The 21,706-nt window shown below is 41.3% G+C and overlaps 1 protein-coding gene across 1 annotated transcript in view; it reads left to right on the forward strand.

Moving 5' to 3' along the window:
- The window catches only part of ADIPOR1 (adiponectin receptor 1), a 60,446-nt gene that overhangs the window by 26,547 nt on the left and 12,193 nt on the right, over positions 1–21,706 (forward strand). The window contains exons 4-7 of the mRNA XM_063453215.1: positions 4,620–4,791; positions 16,829–17,015; positions 21,099–21,286; positions 21,378–21,571. Coding sequence (XP_063309285.1) covers positions 4,620–4,791; positions 16,829–17,015; positions 21,099–21,286; positions 21,378–21,571 — 741 coding nt within the window. The remainder of the gene's footprint in view (positions 1–4,619; positions 4,792–16,828; positions 17,016–21,098; positions 21,287–21,377; positions 21,572–21,706) is intronic.

Here is a 21,706-nt window from a genome sequence, read left to right on the forward strand (position 1 = left end):
TGTTGGGTGTATGTACCTAAAAATGTATCTGTGCTTTTTTTCTGAAAGAAACAAGTGGAGCACTTCCCACATTTGAAAAAGCCCTTTAATATTTGGTTAGAAAAGATTTGTGTGGGTAAAGAGGAGATATTTTTGTTAGTGGGAAGGATGCTAGGAGCTAGTTTGTTTTTTAGATTATCCGCTTTTATGTAGATTACAGTAGGATTATGTGGTAGAATCTTATTGAGAAAAGTATCTTTTTTTAAAATATGCCAGTGTCGATTAATAATGTTTTTGATCTCACGAGCTTGAGAGTGATATCTAGTGATAAAAGCAAAATTAAATTTATTCGAATCTTCATTTTTGTTTTTATTTTTATTAGATGAAAGTAATTGATTACGATCTCTATCTACTAGAGAAGATTCTGCTTCTTCAATAGTTTTTAAATCGTATCCCTTCTCTATGTATCTCTGTTTAATAATTTTAGATTGAATTTTGAAGGTTTCTTTGTCTGAGCAGTTGCGCCTTAGTCGTGTTAATTGTCCTTTTGGGACATTTTTCAACCACATAGGATGGTGTAGACTGGTGTGATCTATGGCCGTATTACAGTCGGTGTTTTTGAAAAAAGTTTTTGTCTTTAGAATATTGTTGTCTATATAGATAGTCAAATCTAGAACATCTATCTGTGTAGGGTGACAAGTAGAAGTGAAGTTTAAGTTGTAATCATTATCATTAATATACAAAATAAAGCTGTCCAGACTGGTCTGATCACCGTCCCATATAATAAGGACATCATCTATGTAGCGTCGCCACAGAACGAGGCTCCCCCCCCAGCGTCTGGCCCAAAGCCACACATCTGGATTCCCAATGGGAGACGTATAGATTGGCGAAGCTGGGGGCGAACCTCGTCCCCATGGCGACACCACATAGCTGTAAAAAATATTGGTCATTAAACCAGAAAAAAATCCTTAGTTACTTAGGTATTAGTTACTAATACTAAGTAATTTTTACTTAGTATTAGTAAATTTGTCTGAAAGACCTATTAAGGTCTTTTAGCCTTTTAGTAGATGGCCCCGAATACCGTGGGAATTAGGGAGCTATCTATTCACGGCACGAATAGGTTTTGAGTTTCGTTCATTCAAATGAAAATTCCGATCCGAACAAAAGTCCCGAATTGTGTCCTAACATTAACTGTTCTCATTCTGTTAGGATGAAATTCGTAGTTTTTCCAGCGTTTCGAACGCTGAATGAAGCAGCAGGAGGAAGGTGAGGATTGTGGGAAAATTGCTTTGACCACAGGAAACGGAGCGGACTTTGCTCCTTCCCTGGGTCAAAGCTGGGCAAGCGTAGGAAAAATACATAAGACAAAATAGTCCCTACTTTGTTTTATGTTTTAAAGAAAACTAGATCAGATAGGAAGAATAGAATAACAGATCCTCAGAGGGGGAGAGAAGAGGAAGCGATTGGGCAAAGGTAAGTTTGGCATGACAGTGCTGCTTTAAGCACTCTTTCAGGAACGAAATTCACCTGTATGAATTCACCTGTTTGTATTCGTCTGTTGGAATTCGTGTATTTCAATTCACCAGCTTTAATTCGCTGGAAAATTTAGAATTTTCCCCCGAATGTAATGCGCCATTTAATCTAATGCGCATTTAATTTTTGAAAACTTTATTTTCCAAAAAAGGTGCGAATTAGATTCGAGTGAATACGGTATTTTTATTTTTGAATATTTTTTTTTTGAAATTCTTTATTTTTGGTGTGCAGGTTATATAACATAGCCGGCAGTGCCACAACAGCAGCTGCGTAGCATAACATTTAGTACAATAATAGTAAAGCGGCATATTGTGGCAGATATTAGCACAAAATTTTTGTTTTATGTGACATCATCCTCAGTAGGTAGGTTGCCCCACCTTGTTAATCAGGGACAAGAGTGCTCCGGTTAGAGTGTTCGAGACGTGACATAAACTCTTGTGTGGGTGGTTGTGTGTGTCTGTGGATGAAGGTGTAACAGTAGTTAGGTTTAAGTGATAATATAGTGTGAAAGAGTAGTGGAGACTAGACCCGTGGTCCCTAAGGAACCTGTAGCGACGTGTGACCGGTTAGTGGGGTTATCACGGGTCACGTTCCTCTTGCGGTGCATGGGGGTATACTTGTGGGCCTGTGGTGAGGCAAGAGGTTGGCACTCACTCCTGGCATGTAGTAGTGTTACAAGTGGGCGTCAAGTGAGTGGGGGGGTTATGGGGGGAGTAAACTCCCTTTGCCAGCGCTCATATGTCTTAGGACTAGGACGTGTCCCTGGGGGTATAGTATATGCATATGCGAAATTAAACAACAGATAATCAGAAAATTAAACAAAACAACAAAACATATAGCATGGTGAAAAACATAATAACTGTGGCCCGTAAAAGGCATAAGCTCTGTTTACAGTCTGTAGCTATTCAGGGAACTGCAGTTGTGGCTGGGTCACCTCGCAGGGCGGCGGGAACAAACGGGCGGATCTTCTCAGGGTCCCAGATTCTCTGCTGTGTGTCCGGAGCGGAGGTCAGTGTCCCCTCTTGGGTGGCCGGTAGTCCGAGTTTCCGTATAGCGTTAGGTATTTCTTCAGCCTCCATCACTTTCAATGTCCCAGTTTCTTGGGTGATTATGAGGCTCCTCGGTGTGCCCCATTTGTACGGTATTTGGAACTTCGCGAGTGTTGCCGTCAGGGGTTTCAGGGATCTCCTCCAGTCTAAGGTTGCTCTCGAGAGGTCCGGAAAGAAAGTTAGTTGGTGCTCCTCGAAGGAGTAAGGAGATTTATTTCTCGTGGCTGCCATAAACGCTTGCTTGTCAGGGCCATTTCGGAAGCGGATTATAACATCCCTTTGCCCTTCCGGGGTACCTGCGGGTGGCGCTGGGAGTCTGTAGCTGCCATCTAGCTGCATTATTTTAGCTTGTTTGGCTGAAAATAAGTGGGTCAGAAGCCTCCGGATTAGGTGAGGTAGTTCCGCTGCAGTGACTGTGTCCGCTAGGCCGCGGATCTTCACATTTTTCCACCGCCTCCTGTCTTCTGCTGTTGCCATGCGGTGCTGTATTTTAGCTTGTTCGCCCTTCAGGGCAGTGAGTTCTCGCTCTAGTGCTGCGAGTCTCGTTTCGTGGCCCGTTGTAATGACCTCCGTATCATGGAGGCGGGCAGAGACCCCTCTTATTTCGTCCCGGAATGTGGAGATATCCGTAGCAATGTTGCGCCGCAGTTCGTCCAAGAGGGCCTTTAGGGTGTTTTCTGTCACAGGTGTCCCCTGCGGTCGGTCAGCCCTCTTGTCGGTTCTGCTGTTGTGCGCCGGTGCTTCCAGGTCTCTCAGGTCAGTGAGGGAGGTGTCGCTGGACGAGCACGACGGCCCATCCGTGAGAGGCGCCATGTCAGGCCTCATGGATCTCTGGGGCCTCCAGAGGAGGTCGCCAATATCTGCCGTTGGCAGGGGTTTGTCCGACCGGTGTTTCTTAGACTTGCGTCCCATCGTGGGTGCGAGCTGTAGCCCGGATTTGGTCAGGTTTTTTGGGTGAAAAGATCGTTTTTGGTCTATTTAGGTTGCTTATGGTGTCGGAGCTCCCGCAGGACACGTCCGTTCGCTTGGGCAGCTGGCTCCGCCCCCCATTTTTGAATATTTTTATCCTTTTGAACTAAGCTATTTTTTTTAAATACTGTTCATAACTTTATATTTTAGAGGTTTCACTTGGTTAATAGATATTATTATTAATACTGCCATTTATATAGCGTCAACAGATTCCATAGCGGGGAAGGGGGGGGGGGGGTTAACGATAATTATGACAATTACAAGAAAACTTTCAGGAACGATAGGTGGAAGAGGACCCTGCACAAACGAGCTTACAGTCTATAGGCGGTGGGGTATAAAACACATTAGGACAGGAAATAGCAATCAAGGTGGGGGTGAAGCAGAGCTGGAGGAGAGAGTAGAGTGCTGCCTTTCAGGAGAGAGCAAGTGACAGGTATGTAAGGTAGAGGTTACTCTGGGAGGCCCTAAGCTTTCCTAAAGAGATGGTTTTTATGGCACTTCTTAAACAATTGAAGACTAGGGGAGAGTCTGATAGCAGGCTATTCCATTGGAAGGAAGCCGCCGGCGAGAAGTCCTGCAAGCGTGAGTTGGCCATACGTGTGCGAGCAGCGGACAGGAGAAGGTCACGGGCAGAGCGGAGAGACCGAGAAGGGGCATACCTATGGATCTAGCAATAGATATGAGGTTCTAGAATTGTTCAGTGCTTTGTAGGTATGGGTTAGCACTTTGAATTGATTCCTATATGATTCAGTAAGCCAATATAAGGACTGACAGAGGTGTGAGGTGTGAAAGGACCGATTAGAGAGGAAAAGCAGTCTGGCGGCAGCAGTCATCACAGACTGTAGCGGGGCAATACAGCTTTTGGGAAGACAAATTAGGAGAGGGTTTTAATAATCCATGCGTGAAATTACTAGACCATGGACAAGCTCCTTGGTAGCATCTTGCATAAGAAAGGGGCGGATGCAGGCTATAATTTTGAGATGGAATCTACAGGATGTTGCAACATACTGGATGTGAGGCTCATGTTTGTTCCTAGTCTTTCAAATGTATTCTTATTCTCTCTGTCTTACTTTCTCTAATTTTGTTTAGGTATGGGAAGGACGATGGAGAGTAATTCCATATGATGTGCTTCCTGATTGGCTAAAGGATAATGATTATCTTCTGCATGGACACCGCCCACCAATGCCATCATTTAAAGCCTGCTTCAGAAGTATTTTTCGAATACACACTGAGACTGGAAACATATGGACTCACTTGCTAGGTAAGAGACAGTCTAAGCATTGATTGATTAAAGAGCAAAACTACATAGAGTAGGGCTGTCAATTGACATGTAGTTAAAATTTGTTATACTGTGCACTCCCAAAAGTACAGAAGTAATGAAGCATTTATCCAATTTAAGGGTTTGTCCACCACATAACTCTTGTCCTTCACTGATGTTTTCAGAACAACAATATATATGGATATAGGATAAAAATTCAAGCCATGTATAGATGTTTACACTTTTAATGCATGTAAGGATGGCGCAATACACAACATCTGACATCTCAGGGTGTAAATATATATTGTTGTTCTATGATGTCCTTTTTGGGGTGGTTCCAAATGCCGGCGGGCTGCATTGAATGTCCCCGCTGTCCTTCATACTTACCGGGTCCCCGCCGATCCCATACCGGCGGTCGCGATCCTGGGGTCTGCCTGGGAGCTCAGGCAGACCCCCTCTGCCTGATCCGCCCTCCCGCCATGTGATCGCGGGGTCCTCGCGATCACATGGCTGGAATAGCTGGCTTATGCAGTGCCTGCAGGGGGCCTGCCTGAACTATCCCCCTCATGACTGTGTAAAAAAGTTTTTAAAAGTTAAAAAACTTATAAAACAGTTTTTTAAAATTAAATAAAAAATACTTGGATCATACATATATGATCTAAGTACTTTTATATACACATACACATACATACATCATTAATAAAAGTGTATATTAATATATATATGTAAATAATAAAATACACTTAGAATGACGTTAATTATATATATAATTATATAACTGTGCTCGGGGCCACATCGTTATGGTGAATGCAAGACTCTGCTGTGGGGTAACCTGTTATAGGAAAAAGTCGGTTTAGATGTGCCGGAAACCGACGACGATGTGGTAGGCCTATAGATAAAAGTGGGCAAAAAGAAAGAAATTACCATGTCGTGTAAATATATAGAGACAGCAAAATAATGCAATGTAATTACCTTATGCTGCTATATAACAAAACCCTACGCATTTCATGTACAGATTGTGATAGATATACAATATATAGGCTTATAACATCCATCGACCCAGTGACTTTAGAGATGTGTTCTGTAATGTCTGGCTGGGTACTGTAAAGCTGCCCCCATCTGAGTCAAGTAAGGTGGATATGTCTTTAAATAATTGCTCACAGTCTTTGGTGAGTGGTAGGAGCACTGGGTTAGAATACACCCGTAAGTATCTTCTGGATTGGATAGGATAAAAGGAAACCGGTATTGTTGTAAAATAGAGAACATGTGATGGTGGATGTCAGTCACCTGTAACATGATGGTATTGTGAGAGAGCCTAAATTTAAGGTGGCAAAAATTAGCGAATGCAACATTATGAATGTCATGTTCCATTAAGAAACTCTTGTATAATGAGAAGGCCCTGCTGTAGGATCGATGAGTATTAATAGGTAGCACCATTTAGTCAATACTAGGCTAATGATCTATAACCAAATAGACCCTTTGTATGTAGGTCGGAACCGAAAGTAAGTCTGTGCAAATAGTACAGGCCTGCCATGAATACCATGCAGATGCCATAGAGATGGGTGAATGGTTGGTAATTGAAGGCTTTGTGGTGAAAGAGCAACCCTAGCAGAGATATCATGACAATTGAGTCTGTAATATGATGTACTAATACTTAGCCAGAAATACTTAATCAGGGAGCATAAATGATATGTATCGTAAGTGAAGAAAACAGTTGAATATATACGTAGGGTGGACCATGCGCGGTTCGAGCAAAAGAGCCATGTCACTTGGCCCATGAATCCGGTTGTATAAGCAAAAACATGTAGGATTGGTGTGTGCCCCAATGATTGAACTAACCTGTCAAGACAAACTTAGAGGCAATGAAGGACCACTTACCTGTGATGTGAATAGTAATGGAGAGACTTGTGACAGCAATCGCTGGGAGACCACTAAGGACACAACATGAAATACCTTGGAACCTAGAGGAGCAATTCCGTCTATCTTGAAAAGCGGAATCCGCCAGACAAGTGAGTCCTACGAGGGCTAAGGAAATTGTTGTAACCGTGTAAGCGACAACTAATATACGCCTTACAAACAACTGAGGGGTAACGCGAGCGACTAGACCAAACCAGGTGGCCACTACCCACATGACGTCAATCTTAAAGTAATAGCATTGAGGCATATATTAAAATATAACAGAGTAGAAAGGGTTGAGAACCGTAAAATGTCAATACTGAAGAAAAACAGAAAATAACATAAGTAACTAGCATCAGTATCAACAAGAATATACGATGAAAAGTATATACATTGACTATAATGGCGGACAATCAAGCTAACAAGTGTATGAGAAGCAACCAACAACCCCTAATCGGTATAACTATAAACTAAAAGCCCCTTGTGAGCAGATGAGTCCCATGAGGGCTGTGTTAATGTAAGTATGGTGAATGTATATACACGTTCATTTACATAAGTGAACCATATGTGTAGGCCCAAGTTGGGCCTGACATGAATACTACAGTTAATTGCGACAGTCAGCCATGGAGAGGGCCAAGTCATATCATATCAGACGATATGTTCCAGTAAGGGGCCTAATGCTGGAAGCTGAAGAAAGCCTCGCTGTGAAGCTACGTAGTAATGAAATGTTAGTAGTGAAATTGCCCTGAGTGAACATACATGCAGTTAGTAAAACGATTAAATCTGCCTGATAGGTGTGGCATTGCAACTTATGTACATCCTAATTCACCTATTGGTGTAAAACTGTGGACAGAAAGTCAGACAGCAGGACAGAAAGTCAATATCCCCTTGGATATCATGAACGTACAGGCGCACAGTGTTCAGTATTAGCATTGTCCGTATTGGTGCGCCTGAGCCTGCACAGTACCGATATCCTGGTCGCTGCTGGTAAAGAAAAGTCACACTTGCGTAGCTCAGCCTCATGACCAGAAAGAAGCCGGAAGCATCACCTATCGTTTGTTCTGACTGGAGTACAGGAGATTTAAATGTCATCACCTTTGGAAGAGATCTGAGACATACTGAAATATAGTAACAATTAACTGGGATCAGGATCGTTTAACTGTCAGGCTAACCTGTCACCATTCACTAGGTTGGTGACGGGTGAGGCCCTGCTAGTTGCCAAGTGGCATGAGAGGCTCTATCCATAAGTTGGCGCGAGGGGATTCGTGGCCACTGAACGTTGTGGCGGCCTCTCTGTGACATTTAAAGCATAAGATAGATTGGGTGTGACAAGTGAGGCCCTCCCTATGCAACTGTGCGAGGCGGCTAACTATGCTATGACCCGTGGGGGATGGGTGTTGACCTCGCGGGACCACTAACTCTAATGCAGAGATGCTAGAAACTTAACCTCTATTGGTCACCTAGATCCCTATAAGCCAGTAAACCTACTAACCATAAAGGACTCTATTGCGGGGGAACCATCGTGGCTAAAACTTATCTGAATTCGTATAAGAACTTGTGTAGGTTCTGTATAGCATGGTTGTAAGTTGTAACTGAATCCTGCAGTACCCACTAAAGGAGGCAGGGAGGGGAAGAAGAGGACTATAACCTAAATAATGACCAGGAGGTGTACTCGTATTATTAAGCCAGTATTATCCCTGTGATTGAAACCTTACCTACTGAAATTGGAATTGAGGTACGAAGCGCAAACGCTGCTCAGAAAATGTATGACTCCGTGATCTGTACTAGAAAGTAGATTCCATGCGGTCAACCGGAGACTCCCTCCAACGCAACGCCCACAAGGTACAAGGAACGCATGCCGCAGGCGGCGATATCACAGCGCGGCCCTCCGTAACATCCGAAGAAGGGAAGACACAGCCTCACTGAGCTCCCGAGTCTGTGGAAAGAAGTTGCCGACCGGCTACAAGGCCCGGCCCTGGAACGAGGCCTCAACTCGCCCGTGCTGCCCAGCTGAACAAGCGGACACCAAGGGGCACACAGCCACACGGCCCAACATGGAAGGTGCGGCAACCAGCTGCAAAAGTGACCAGGCACTAACATCACAGTTACCGACTACGGGAATAGGATGACCTGGCGCTTACACAGGTGTCCTGAGACCGACTCAGAAGGCATTAGCGGTTACACACCCGCATACCATGGACATACGGTTTAAGTGCATGCTCTTAGTTAATTGACATAATTGTTCTGCTCTCTTCTATTTCTAATCCTGCATACTAGCCTATATAACTACATGCCAACATCTTATATGACATGACCAGCTATTGGCATAACGGGAGGCATTCATGGTGGGATGGGAGCTAGGTGGCCTAATCAGCATGACTACGTAATCTACCATTTAAAGTATTAAGCGATCTGAACATGCTTGTGCCAATCACTTGTTTTCTGTGATAATGGTCATGCCTAGCTAGAATAGTTACTCACGTTTAAAAGATATTACACACAGCTTTTGACTAGCTACTTTCACTTTTACTGCGCTATACTGGTTATTAACTGGAACGCTCAATTAATATAAAAAGAGGCTATCACTCAAAGGAGATGTGACAAGGTGTTAGCATGTTCCCATCCTGTATATATACCGTACGTCCCTTCTTCTTTATTCTGTACCCCTTTTAATGCTTGCCTCAATAAAAAAAGATTGACAAAAAAAAAAGTAGATTCCATGACTTATAAGATATGGCTAATAAGCTGGCCTGCAGGCAGTGCAGGAGTAAACCTGTGTATGGGCTAGTACAATCCCCATGAAACCCCTAACTGCATAGTGGTATACGTTAAGTTAGTGGTATACTGTTAACCCTGTAACTTTCCAAAACACCATAAAACATGTACATTGGGGGTTCTGTTTTACTCATGAGACATCGCTGAATACAAATATGTGTACGTTATTGCTGTAACCGCTAACAGTATTGTGACATTCACAGTTAAAATGCCATGCAAAAATAAACAAATAACACAATGTCTCAATTTCTCAATTTTGTAAATATTTTATTCATATTAAACTATGTTTAATATAAAAATATTTGATGTGACATGAAAGCAATTTTTCTCCTGAATAAAATTATATACAGGTGATACTCGAAAAATTTGAATATCGTGCAAAAGTTCATTTATTTTAGTAATGCAACGTCAAAGGGGAAATTAATATATGAGATAGATGCATTACATGCAAAGCAAGATAGTTCAAGCCGTGATTTGTCATAAGTGCGATGATTATGGCTTACAGCTCATGAAAACCCCAAATCCACAATCTCAATAAATTAGAATATTGTGAAAAGGTGCAATATTCTAGGCTCACAGTGTCCCACTCTAATCAGCTAAGTAAGCCATAACACCTGCAAAGGGTTTCTGAGTCTGGTTAAGTCACAATCAAAGGGTTTTCTCTCAGTCTGGTTAAGTCACAATCATGAGGAAGACTGCTGACCTGACAGTTGTGTAGAAAACTATCATTGACACCCTCCATAAGTAGGGAAAGCCTCAAAAGGTAATTGCGAAGGAAGTTGTATGTTCCCAAAGTGCTGCATCAAAGCACATTAATAGAAAGTTGTGTGGAAGAAAAAGGTGCACAAGCAGCAGGGATGACCGCAGCCTGGAGGCCATTCAAAAGTGTTGGGGACTTTCACAAGGAGTGGACTGAGGATGGAGTCAGTGCATCAAGAGCCACCACACACAGACGGATCCTGGACATAGTTACATACCGTATATACTCGAGTATAAGACGAGTTTTTCAGCAAATTTTTTGTGCTGAAAAAAACCCCACTCGTCTTATACTCGAGTGAGTGTCTGTAATATGGCAACTTACAGACAAGGGGCTGTTGGGGGCTGGCAGAGAGCGTTTACTTACCTTTCCTGCGGCTCCTGTCAGCTCCCTTCTCTCTCCTCCGGTCCGATCAGCTCCCTTTGCAAGTCTCGCGAGAGCCGCGGGGTCAGAGCTCCGCGCGGCACTCACACTGCGAGACTTGCAGGGAGCTGACCGGACCGGAGGAGAGAGGAGGGAGCTGACAGGAGCTGCAGGAAAGGTAAGTAAACGCTCTCTGCCAGCCCCCTCCTACACAGCCCATCCACTGGACCACCAGGGAATGAGAGCCCCCCTCCCTGGCCAGCTAACAAGCAGGGAGGGGGGACGAATACAAAATAACAGAACATTTTTAATTATATTAAAAAAGATATATATTAAAATAATATAAAAAAATATTAAAATATTAAAATAATAATGTTATGGACAAAAAAATAATAAAAATGCCCACCCCCCACCAAGGCTCTGCATCACATACACAAACACACTCTGCATCACACACACACACACGGCACTCATACACACACACACTGCATTCATACACACACACACTGCATTCATACATTCATACACACACACACACACTGCATTCATTATATACACACACACTGTAAATAAATATTCAATTAATATAATTTTTGGGGGATCTAATTTTATTTAGAAATGTACCAGTAGCTACTGCATTTCCCACCCGAGTCTTATACTCAAGTCAATAAGTTTTCCCAGTTTTTTGGGGTAAAATTAGGGGTCTCGATTTATATTCGGCTCAACTTATACTCGAGTATATACGGTAGTTACATAGCTGAAAAGAGACTTGCGTCCATCAAGTTCAGCCTTCCTCACATATGTTTTTGGTGTTGATCCAAAAGAAGGCAAAAAAAACTAGTCTGAAGCGCTTCCAATTTTGCCACAAACTAGGAAAAAATTCCTTCTTGACCCCAAAATTGCAGTCAGATGTCTCCTTGGATCAAACAGCTATTACCCCACTAATTAGAAATTATATCCCTGTATGTTATGTTTTTGCAAGTATTTATCCAATTGCAGTTTAAACATCTGTAATGACTCTGACAAAACCACCTCTTCAGGCAAAGAATTCCATATCCTTATTGCTCTTACTGTAAAAAAAAACTTTTCTTTGCCTTAAAATAAATCTCCTTTCTTCCAGCCTAAATGTCTGACCTTTTCTCCTATGTATAGCCCTGTTTATGAATAGGTTTCCAGATAATGGTTTGTACTGGCCCCAAATATATTTGTATAATGTTATCATATCCCCTCTCAGGCGCTGTTTTTCCAAACTAAACAGATTTAATTTTTGTAACCTTTCTTCATAACTAAAATGCTCCATTCCTTTTATCAATTTTGTAGCTCGTCTCTGGACTTTTTCTAGTGCCATAATATCTTTCTTTAGAACAGGCGCCCAAAATTGCACAGCATATTCAAGGTGTGGTCTTACCAGCGATTTATGAAGAGGAAAAATTATATTTTCATCCTGAGAATTTATTCCCCTATTTATACATGACAAAACCTTACTGGCCTTAGCAACGGCAGATTGACATTGCATATTGCTGCCTAATTTGTTTTCTATAACAATTCCCAAATCCTTCTCGTGTGTGGTTATCCCTAGTTCACTACCATTTAGGGTGTAAATTGCTTGTGCATTCTTAACTCCGAAGTGCATAACTTTGCATTTCTCTACGTTAAATTTCATCTGCCATTTTAGTGCCCAGTCCCCCCAATCTATCCAAATCCCTCTGCAGCAAAGCAATATCCTGCTCACATTTTATTACTTTACAAAGTTTTGTGTCATCTGCAAACACCGATACATGGCTTTCAATGCCTATTTCAAGATCATTTATAAATATGTTAAATAGAAGTGGTCCCAAAACAGAACCCTGAGGGACACCACTTACCACTTTTGTCCAGCCTGAAAATTTACCATTAATGACAACTCGTTGTACTCTATCCTTAAGCCAATGTTCTACCCAAGAACAAGAACATTCATCTAGACCAATTTCTTTTAGTTTGAAGACTAACCTATTGTGAGGAACGGTATCAAATGCCTTGGCTTGGGCTTCAGATGTCGTATTCCTCTTGTCAAGCCGCTCCTGAACAACAAACAACGTCAGAAGCGTCTTACCTGGGCTAAAGAAAAACAGACCTGGTCTGTTGCTCAGTGGTCCAAAGTCCTCTTTTCTGATGAGAACAACTTTTACATCTCATTTGGAAACCAAGGACCCAGCGTCTGGAGGAAGAACGGAGAGGCACACACTGCAAGATGCTTGAAGTCCAGTGTGAAGTTTCCACAGTCTGTGTTGATTTGGGGAGCCATGTCATCTGCTGGTGTTGGTCCACTGTGCTTTTTTAAGTCTAGGGTCAACGTAGTGGTCTACCAGGAGATTTTGGAGCACTTCATGCTTCCTTACGCAGACAAACTTTATGGGGATGCTGACTTCATTTTCCAGCAGGACTTGGCACCTGCCCACACTGCCAAAAGCACCAAATCCTGGTTCAATGATCGTGGGATTACTGTGCTTGATTGGCCAGCACACTCGCCTGACCTAAACCCCATAGAGAATCTGTGGGGCATTGCCTAGAGAAAGATGAGACCGAACAGTGCAGAAGCGCTGAAGGCCGCTATTGAAGCATTCTGGTCTTCCATAACACCTCAGCAGTGCCACAGGCTGAGAGCTTCCATGCCCCGCCGCATTGAGGCAGTAATTGCTGCAAAAGGGACCCAAATCAAGTACTAAGTCCATATGCATACTTATAGGTCCGATATTGTTCTATGTACACTCCTTGTTTTATTGATTGCATGTAATATTCTAATTTACTGAGATTGTGGATTTGGGGTTTTCATGCGCTGTAAGCCATAATCATCGCACTTATGACAAATCACGGCTTGAACTATTTGCTTTGCATGTAATGCGTCTATCTCATATACTAGTTTTCCCTTTTACGTTGCATTACTGAAATAAATTAACTTTTGCACGATATTCAAATTTTTCGAGTATCTCCTGTACAGTAAGTGTGGATGCGCATAATATGAAAGAGGTGAATTATGCCTGAACAGACATATAGCGCAAATTCAAGGTTTTGTTTACTTTTTGTTTTGATCACAACTTGTACAACTTCTTCAGTCCTTAACGGGTTAAGAATAAAACTTGTTCTATTTACAACACAGTTAGACTCACCTGGTCAAGACAGGACATTGTAAAACTCTTTGATTTGGGGATATTTTTTTTCAATTGTATGTCTGTAGTAAATATAGACTTTTGTTCTTTTGTAATACTCCCTGATAGCCTTTTTACATTTGGTTGCATCCATTGTACATCTTGCTACACCTTGTTACATGTTTCCTCCACCTTGCCACTGAATGCTATGTCTGATGTAACCCTGTGTATTCACCATCTGTACTCTAACATACAGTAATAAATACTTGAATTATATTAAGAAGTAGTTTCTCCTTGTTCTATGCATAACTTGGAAAGTACAAATCCACTCCTAGACAGAAAGTCTGTGGTCGGTCTACATCTGGAAAACGATTATTCTACCACCCCACTTTGTGAGGAGCAGAGCTTTGGGAGGGGATTACATCAATATATACATATAGTATTGGTCATAAAAATTGTCCTTGAGCTGAAGTATTTGCTACACCTCTGTCTGTCTCTATAACTACTACAGTTAACTGTAATGGTTATGGTACTTAGTGTCCTTTTTATGAACGGTAGTGGTGGCTGAAAGTATAACTTTAGAGAGGTCGGTTTTTATAATTTCATGTTTAAAGGGACTCTCCAGTGCCAGGAAAACAAACCCTAGAGGAGGATTTAATCCTGCAAGGTAATGATTGCATTTTATAAAAGCTGCAGTAAGTACACTTGCAGGATTAAGGGTAATGGGAGTTGGCAACCAGACCACTCCAATGGGCAGAAGTGGTCTGGGTGCCTGGAGTTTCCATTTAATATAAAGTTTGGCAGGTATTAATTTGGAGGGAGGTATGTACCAAGGAATATGGATTGGTGGGATACAAAGGGGATATGACTGCATGAGTTTCTTTTTCACATAGAAGTTGCATTGTGTGGCATGACTTAACCCCTTAAGGACACATGACATGTGTGACATGTCATGATTCCCTTTTATTCCAGAAGTTTGGTCCTTAAGGGGTTAAAGGACCCCTAATATGCCAGGAAAACAAACTCATTTTTTTGGCACTATAGCGTCTTTAGATCACGCCCCACCCTCATGGCCCTCCTCCCGCTGAGCTCAAGGGGGCTGAAGGGGTTAAACACTTACCTTTCTCCAGCGCCGGGCTCCCTCAGCACTGGGGAACTCTCCTCCTCCTGATGTCAGCGCTGAATGCGCGCGCATTCAGACAGTCCATAGGAAAGCATTTCTTAATGGTTTCCTATGGACGTCAGTGTCTTCTTACTGTGATTTTCACAGTGAGAAGCGCGGAAGCGCCTCTACCAGCTGTCAGTAAGACAGCCAATAGAGGCTGGATTAACCCTAGGGTAAACATAGCAGTTTCTCTGAGTGGTTTTTTTTTTTTTCTTTTTTTTTTCTTGATTTGATTTTTTTTTTTTTTTTAAACCTTTAAAAATATTACTGTGCATGTGATTCCATTTCAAATAGGAAAATGTATATTTCTATATGAAAAATTGGTTGCATATTAAAAATATGGTCGATTAATAGTATAATAGTAGAAGTCTGACATTTACCCTTATTCCATGTCTATATTTTTTATGGCAATGCCATTTATTTATTGCATTATACACAGTTTAAAAAAAAAAATATTGCACATATGTACATTGTAGTAACAGAATTGCTAATGTATTGGTTTATTTTAACTGAGGAAGGTGGTTTGGTGTTACAACAGTGTAACACTGACAGACCTCTGGAAAAGGCAACAATTGAGCTAGTGTCAGAAGGTGATTACTGATCACAACAGTCCTTAAAGCCAATAAATGTCATTAACACCATGATACACGCCTTAATGTATTATTGTTAACCTTGTGTAAACGTTTCAGTTTAACATTTTAGCTATGTATATTTGATCTGTAATTGGTTGCCATTCAGGTCTCAAAGTATACATTGATCACCCACAATATTGCAACCACTGACAGGTTAAGTGAATCTGTCAAGTTGTGGGATATATTAGGCAGCAAGTGAATAGTCGGTTCTTGAATTTCATGTGTTGGAAGCAAGAAATCAGAAGATCAAAATTAATTTGATAAGAGACAAATAGTGGTGGCTAGACGACTAGCAGTGGCTAAACGGCGTTTCTGGTTGCATTGGTTAGTACCTGCAAGGAAGGATAACTAGTGAACCGACATTAGGGTGGGTGCCCAAAGTCTATTTATACACGTGAGGTGCAAAGACCAGCCTGTCTGGTCTGATCACACAGAAGAGCTAATGTAGCTCAAATTGCTGAAAATCTTAATGCAGGCAATGATAGAAAGGTGTCAGAACACACAATGTATCGCAGTTTGCTGCATATGGGTCTGAATGCCCATGATGACAGTGGTCCACTGTCAAAATTGTCTTCATTGGGATCATGAGAATCAGAACTGGACCATGGAGCAATGGGTTGGGGGTCTGATGAATCACATTTTTTTTTTTTAAATCAGGTGGGTGGATGAATGCATGAGTGTCTTTATTTGGGAGGAGATGGCAGCAGGATGCACTATGGGAATATGGCAGGCCAGCCAAGGTATTGTTATGCTTTGGGCAATTTTCTGCTGGGAAGCCTTGGGTCCTGGCATTCATGTGGACATTACTTTGACACGTACCGTCTACTTAAAGATTGTTGCAGTCCTCAGTACACCCCTTCCTGGTAATTGTGTTCCCTGATGGCAGTGGCCCATTTCAACGGGATAATGAACCCTGGGGACACACAGTAAAACTGTTCAGGAATGGTTTAAGGAACATTGCCTTGGTGTTGCCTTGGTCTCCAAATTCTCCAGATCTTAATCTGATTAATAATCTGTGGAATGTACTGGAACAGCAAATTCGATCCATGGAGGCCCCACTTTGCAATTTGCAGGACTTGAAGGATCTCTTGGTATCTCAGGTCATGTTCAGAGGTCTTGCCTCGACGCATCAGAGCTGCTTTGACAGCACGAGGGGAACGTATACGATATTAGGCAGGTGTTTTTATTGTTGATCAGTGTATATGTTTTAATTTATGTAACAATTTATCCTCCGCCTTAGTCTATATAAATTCATATTTTTATTTATTTTTGCTTATGTATGTGCTTCTTCTTACTAATATTATTTACTATACACATTTTTTTTCAGGTTTTGTGCTGTTCCTCTTCCTGGGAGTTCTAACCATGCTGAGACCCAACATGTACTTCATGGCTCCTCTACAGGAGAAGGTTGTATTTGGCATGTTCTTTCTTGGCGCTGTCCTATGTCTCAGCTTTTCCTGGCTTTTCCACACTGTGTATTGTCACTCAGAGAAAGTATCCCGTACTTTTTCAAAGTAAGTAAATTTTTGCAAACTGAAAATCTTATTTAGCATGTATTAAATCTATGGCAATGGAAATCAGTGCAATTAAAGCAGCACTATCACTTTAGCATTTTTCATAAATATAGAAACATGAAATTCAAGTGTAATTAAAAGCTAGACATGAGATAAAGTTGGGAATATCCTGCAGGGCCTACTTTGTCTAATATATGTTCAGAGCTTCAAAAAGCTTCTGCTGCCACATCTTGCCAACAGTTTATAGGTACATGCATTTTCCCTTTGCACAGGATGAGGATCCTGCAAGTTTGTACTTGCAAGTAAGTACATACATAATGCAGGCTACTTGCTGATTATTGTGCCAGGAATCATAGGAGGTGAAATGGAACATGATGACCTTGAAGAGAATGTGTAATGTTCTATATTCCACCACAATGTAAGACCCAGAGGAAAGAGGAGATGTTAACAGAGGTCTACATTAACCCCTTAAGGAGGCAGCTTCAGAAGCTTGTCTTACCCTTAAGGACACAAGCATTTTTTGCTGTTTGTGTTCAACCGCAATTTGCATCTCTCTCATTTATTGCACCAACACATATTATATACCATTTGAAGAGGGCAAAAAGGGCTTTAATTCAATGTCACATATACATATATAAATTGTCATTATTTTTTTTTTTTTTTTTAAATGCCAAAAATGGGGTAAACAAAACACAGTTTATGCAATAATAACGTGCATAATATGTCCAGCTCAGGAAAAGTAATTCAAAATAAATGAATTTGTGTCTTGATATTATATATATAGCATTTAAACTTTTTTTGAAAGTTACAGGTCACAAAATACAAGGACTAAAATAAAATTTAAATTTGAAACTACCGTATATACTCGAGTATAAGCCGAGTTTTTCAGCACATTTTTTGTGCTGAAAAACCCCAACTCGGCTTATACTCGAGTCAGAGTCTGTATTATGGCAATTTACATTGCCATAATACAGACTGGGGGCTGTGGGGGCTGCAGAGAGATGTTACTTACCTTTCCTGCAGCTCCTGTCAGCTCTCTCCTCCTCCGCCGGTCCGTTCAGCTCTTCTGTCAGCTCACAGTGTAAATCTCGCGAGAGCCGCGGCTCTCGCGAGATTTACACTGGGAGCTGACCGAGGTGCTGAACGGACCGGTGGAGGAGGAGAGAGCTGACAGGAGCTGCAGGAAAGGTAAGTAACATCTCTCTGCAGCCCCCACAGCCCCCTCCTACACAGTGCCCATCCACTGGACCACCAGGGAAGGAGAGCCCCCCTCCCTGGCCAGCTAGCAAGCAGGGAGGGGGGACGAAAAAATTTATAAATATTAATAATAATAATAAAATAAAAAATAATAATAAAATAAAAAAATAATAATAAAAACATGTAATGAAACAAAAAAATATTAAAATAATAATTAAAAAATAAAAATGCCCACCCCCCACCAAGGCTCTGCATCACACTCTGCATTACACACACACATACACACACTGCATTCACACACACACACTGCATTCCTACACACACTGCATTCATACACACACACTGCATTCATACACACACAGCACTCATACACACAGCATTCTCATACACACACTGCACTCATACACACAGCATTCATACACACAGCATTCATACACACACACAGCATTCATACACACACACTGCACTCATACACACACACACTGCATTCATACACACACACTGCACTCATACACACACACTGCACTCACACACAGCATTCTCATACACACACACACTGCACTCATACACACAGCATTCATACACACACAGCATTCATACACACACACAGCATTCATACACACACACTGCATTCATACACACACACTGCATTCATACACACACACTGCACTCATACACACACTGCATTCATACACACACACACACTGCATTCATACACACACACTGCATTCATACACACACACTGCATTCATACACACACACTGCATTCTCATACACACACACAGCATTCTCATACACACACACACACTGCACTCATACACACATCATTCATACACACACACTGCATTCATACACACACTGCACTCATACACAGCATTCTCATACACACACACTGCATTCATGCACACACTGCATTCATACACACACTGCACTCATACACACACTGCACTCATACACACACTGCACTCATACACAGCATTCTCATACACACACACTGCATTCATATACACACACTGCATTCATATACACACACTGCATTCATATACACACTGTATTCTCATACACACACACTGCATTCTCATACACACACTGCATTCATTATATACACACTGCATTCATTATATACACACACTGTAAATAAATATTCAATTAATATAATTTTTTAAGGATCTAATTTTATTTAGAAATTTACCAGCAGCTGCTGCATTTCCCACCCTAGTCTTATACTCGAGTCAATAAGTTTTCCCAGTTTTTTGGGGTAAAATTAGGGGCCTCGGCTTATATTCGGGTCGGCTTATACTCGAGTATATACGGTATTTTAGAAGTTGGTATGTTTTACTTGTAAGTTTAGTAGTCATCACAAAAAAACAAAATTGCCACAAAAAAGTATATATTTATATAAAGTAGACATCACAGGCTATTTGCCCAAGGTTATTTTGACACTTTTTATGTAGCCATTTCATCGTCAATCTCTGCTAAATATTGGAGTTAAATTGTGTTTTTTCTCTATTTTGGCATATACATATATTTTTATAATGTGTATTTCGTAAAACTGGTGTGTGCTATCCCTATAAGGAACCCTATATTGTGTTCAGCTACATCTGCGGAGTATAACAATACCCCAATTGTATGCATTTGGCACTATTCTGTGAAGCTACAATGCCACATAAGAGACAAGGCTATTTCAGTTTCTATAGTTAGAATTTTCTCAATCCGGGCTTTCTCAAGATCTTGAGAAAGCCCGGGATAACGGGGCGAAACGCGTCAACGGCTTTTGGGGCAACACAGAGTGATTGAAGGCACCATCCTGGATACTTGGCATCTCTCCAGCGACATCAGTGAAATTCACAGCGGAGAGATTTCAGCTCAGCCGAGAACATCATTTAGACAGACGGTAACATCATATGCACTTCTGTATACCTGCTTATTTGTGATATCTTGGAAACAAGTATCACCATTTGTTCATGTAAGGGTTCCTTTTGGGGGTTAGGGTATTTTTATTGTTGCAAATAAAACAGTGTTACACTATGAGGAGTCTTTCTGTATCATTTTAAAGGTATCATCCTACTGCTACAAACTACTGTGCTCTATATCAGTGAACTGTATTGCAACGACAACTATTAACCCCTTCAACACCAAAGAACTCTGGACATCTACATATTTTCTTAGAAGATTTTATATACTACCAACTTATACTGTGAACATAAGTAAGGTGTAACGGTGACTAACAGACACTTTATTTTGAGTAATGGTGATTAATATTTTGTCTTCGTAAAAATACATGTAACCCCTGAGGGTTAAAAAAAAAAAAATATCCCTCAGGAATAAAACAAATAAATAAATCACATCACAGTACAATGTAGTCCCTGCCAATTGATCACTGTAGTCAGTGATCAATTGGCAGAGAAAGGTTTCATTTTTATTTAACTTGGGTAACGGGGGGTGGGATTCCACCAGGGAGGCGGATCAGGAGTCCCTGCAGCACATGTGCTCGCTCTGACAGGATGTCAGAGCGATCACAGCTGCAGGGACAGCGCTATCAGGTGCTCCCAGACTGCCTCGAATACAGAGGCAGACTGGAGGAGCGTTAACCCCGTGATCGTGGCAATCTGGGGTTAACTTTAGTAAGTGACGGAAATTTTCCATCATGCATCCCTAATGGTAGGACAAGCATGACAGAAGGGGATGAATTTTATTATTTTTTTCAAATGGTTTTGAGAATGCCACTTGTCATTCTGAAAAAGATGTGTTTTAACATGATGGAATTCATATAAATTCTTAATCAGATGTTTGTCTATTTATTTATTTATGCTAATCAATCACAATTGTATTATTTAGTTAGTGACTGCTCTTATATATATATATATATACATTTTTATGTTGCAGACTGGATTACTCAGGGATTGCTCTGCTGATCATGGGAAGCTTTGTGCCCTGGCTTTATTATTCTTTTTACTGCTCCCCACAACCACGCCTCATCTATCTGTCCATAGTCTGTGTTCTGGGCATCACTGCCATTGTTGTAGCACAATGGGACCGTTTTGCCACACCAAAGCACAGACCAACACGTGCAGGTAATTTTTTGCATTTATTTGAATTGGCATTCTCCCCGCAGTTATTCTTATTTTATAGTATGGAAATCCTATAAGTGTTTTGTGATTTCAGGTGTTTTCTTGGGACTTGGCTTGAGTGGTATTGTTCCTACCCTTCATTTCACAATTGCAGAGGGCTTTGTAAAGGCAACTACAGTGGGTCAGATGGGCTGGTTCTTTCTTATGGCCATGATGTATATAACAGGAGCTGGACTGTATGCAGCACGTATACCTGAACGATTCTTTCCTGGAAAGTTTGATATCTGGGCAAGTATACAACCTTTAACATCTGTAACTTTGATTAATTCATAAAAAGGTTTTTACCTGAATATGAATATACAGTACAATTTGGTGCATCTTTTTCTCATTAAGGTCACAGACAGGTGCAAAGTTGGGTTGCAA

This window comes from Pelobates fuscus, chromosome 1 (assembly GCF_036172605.1).
Source record: "Pelobates fuscus isolate aPelFus1 chromosome 1, aPelFus1.pri, whole genome shotgun sequence".
Taxonomy (NCBI): Eukaryota; Metazoa; Chordata; class Amphibia; order Anura; family Pelobatidae; genus Pelobates; species Pelobates fuscus.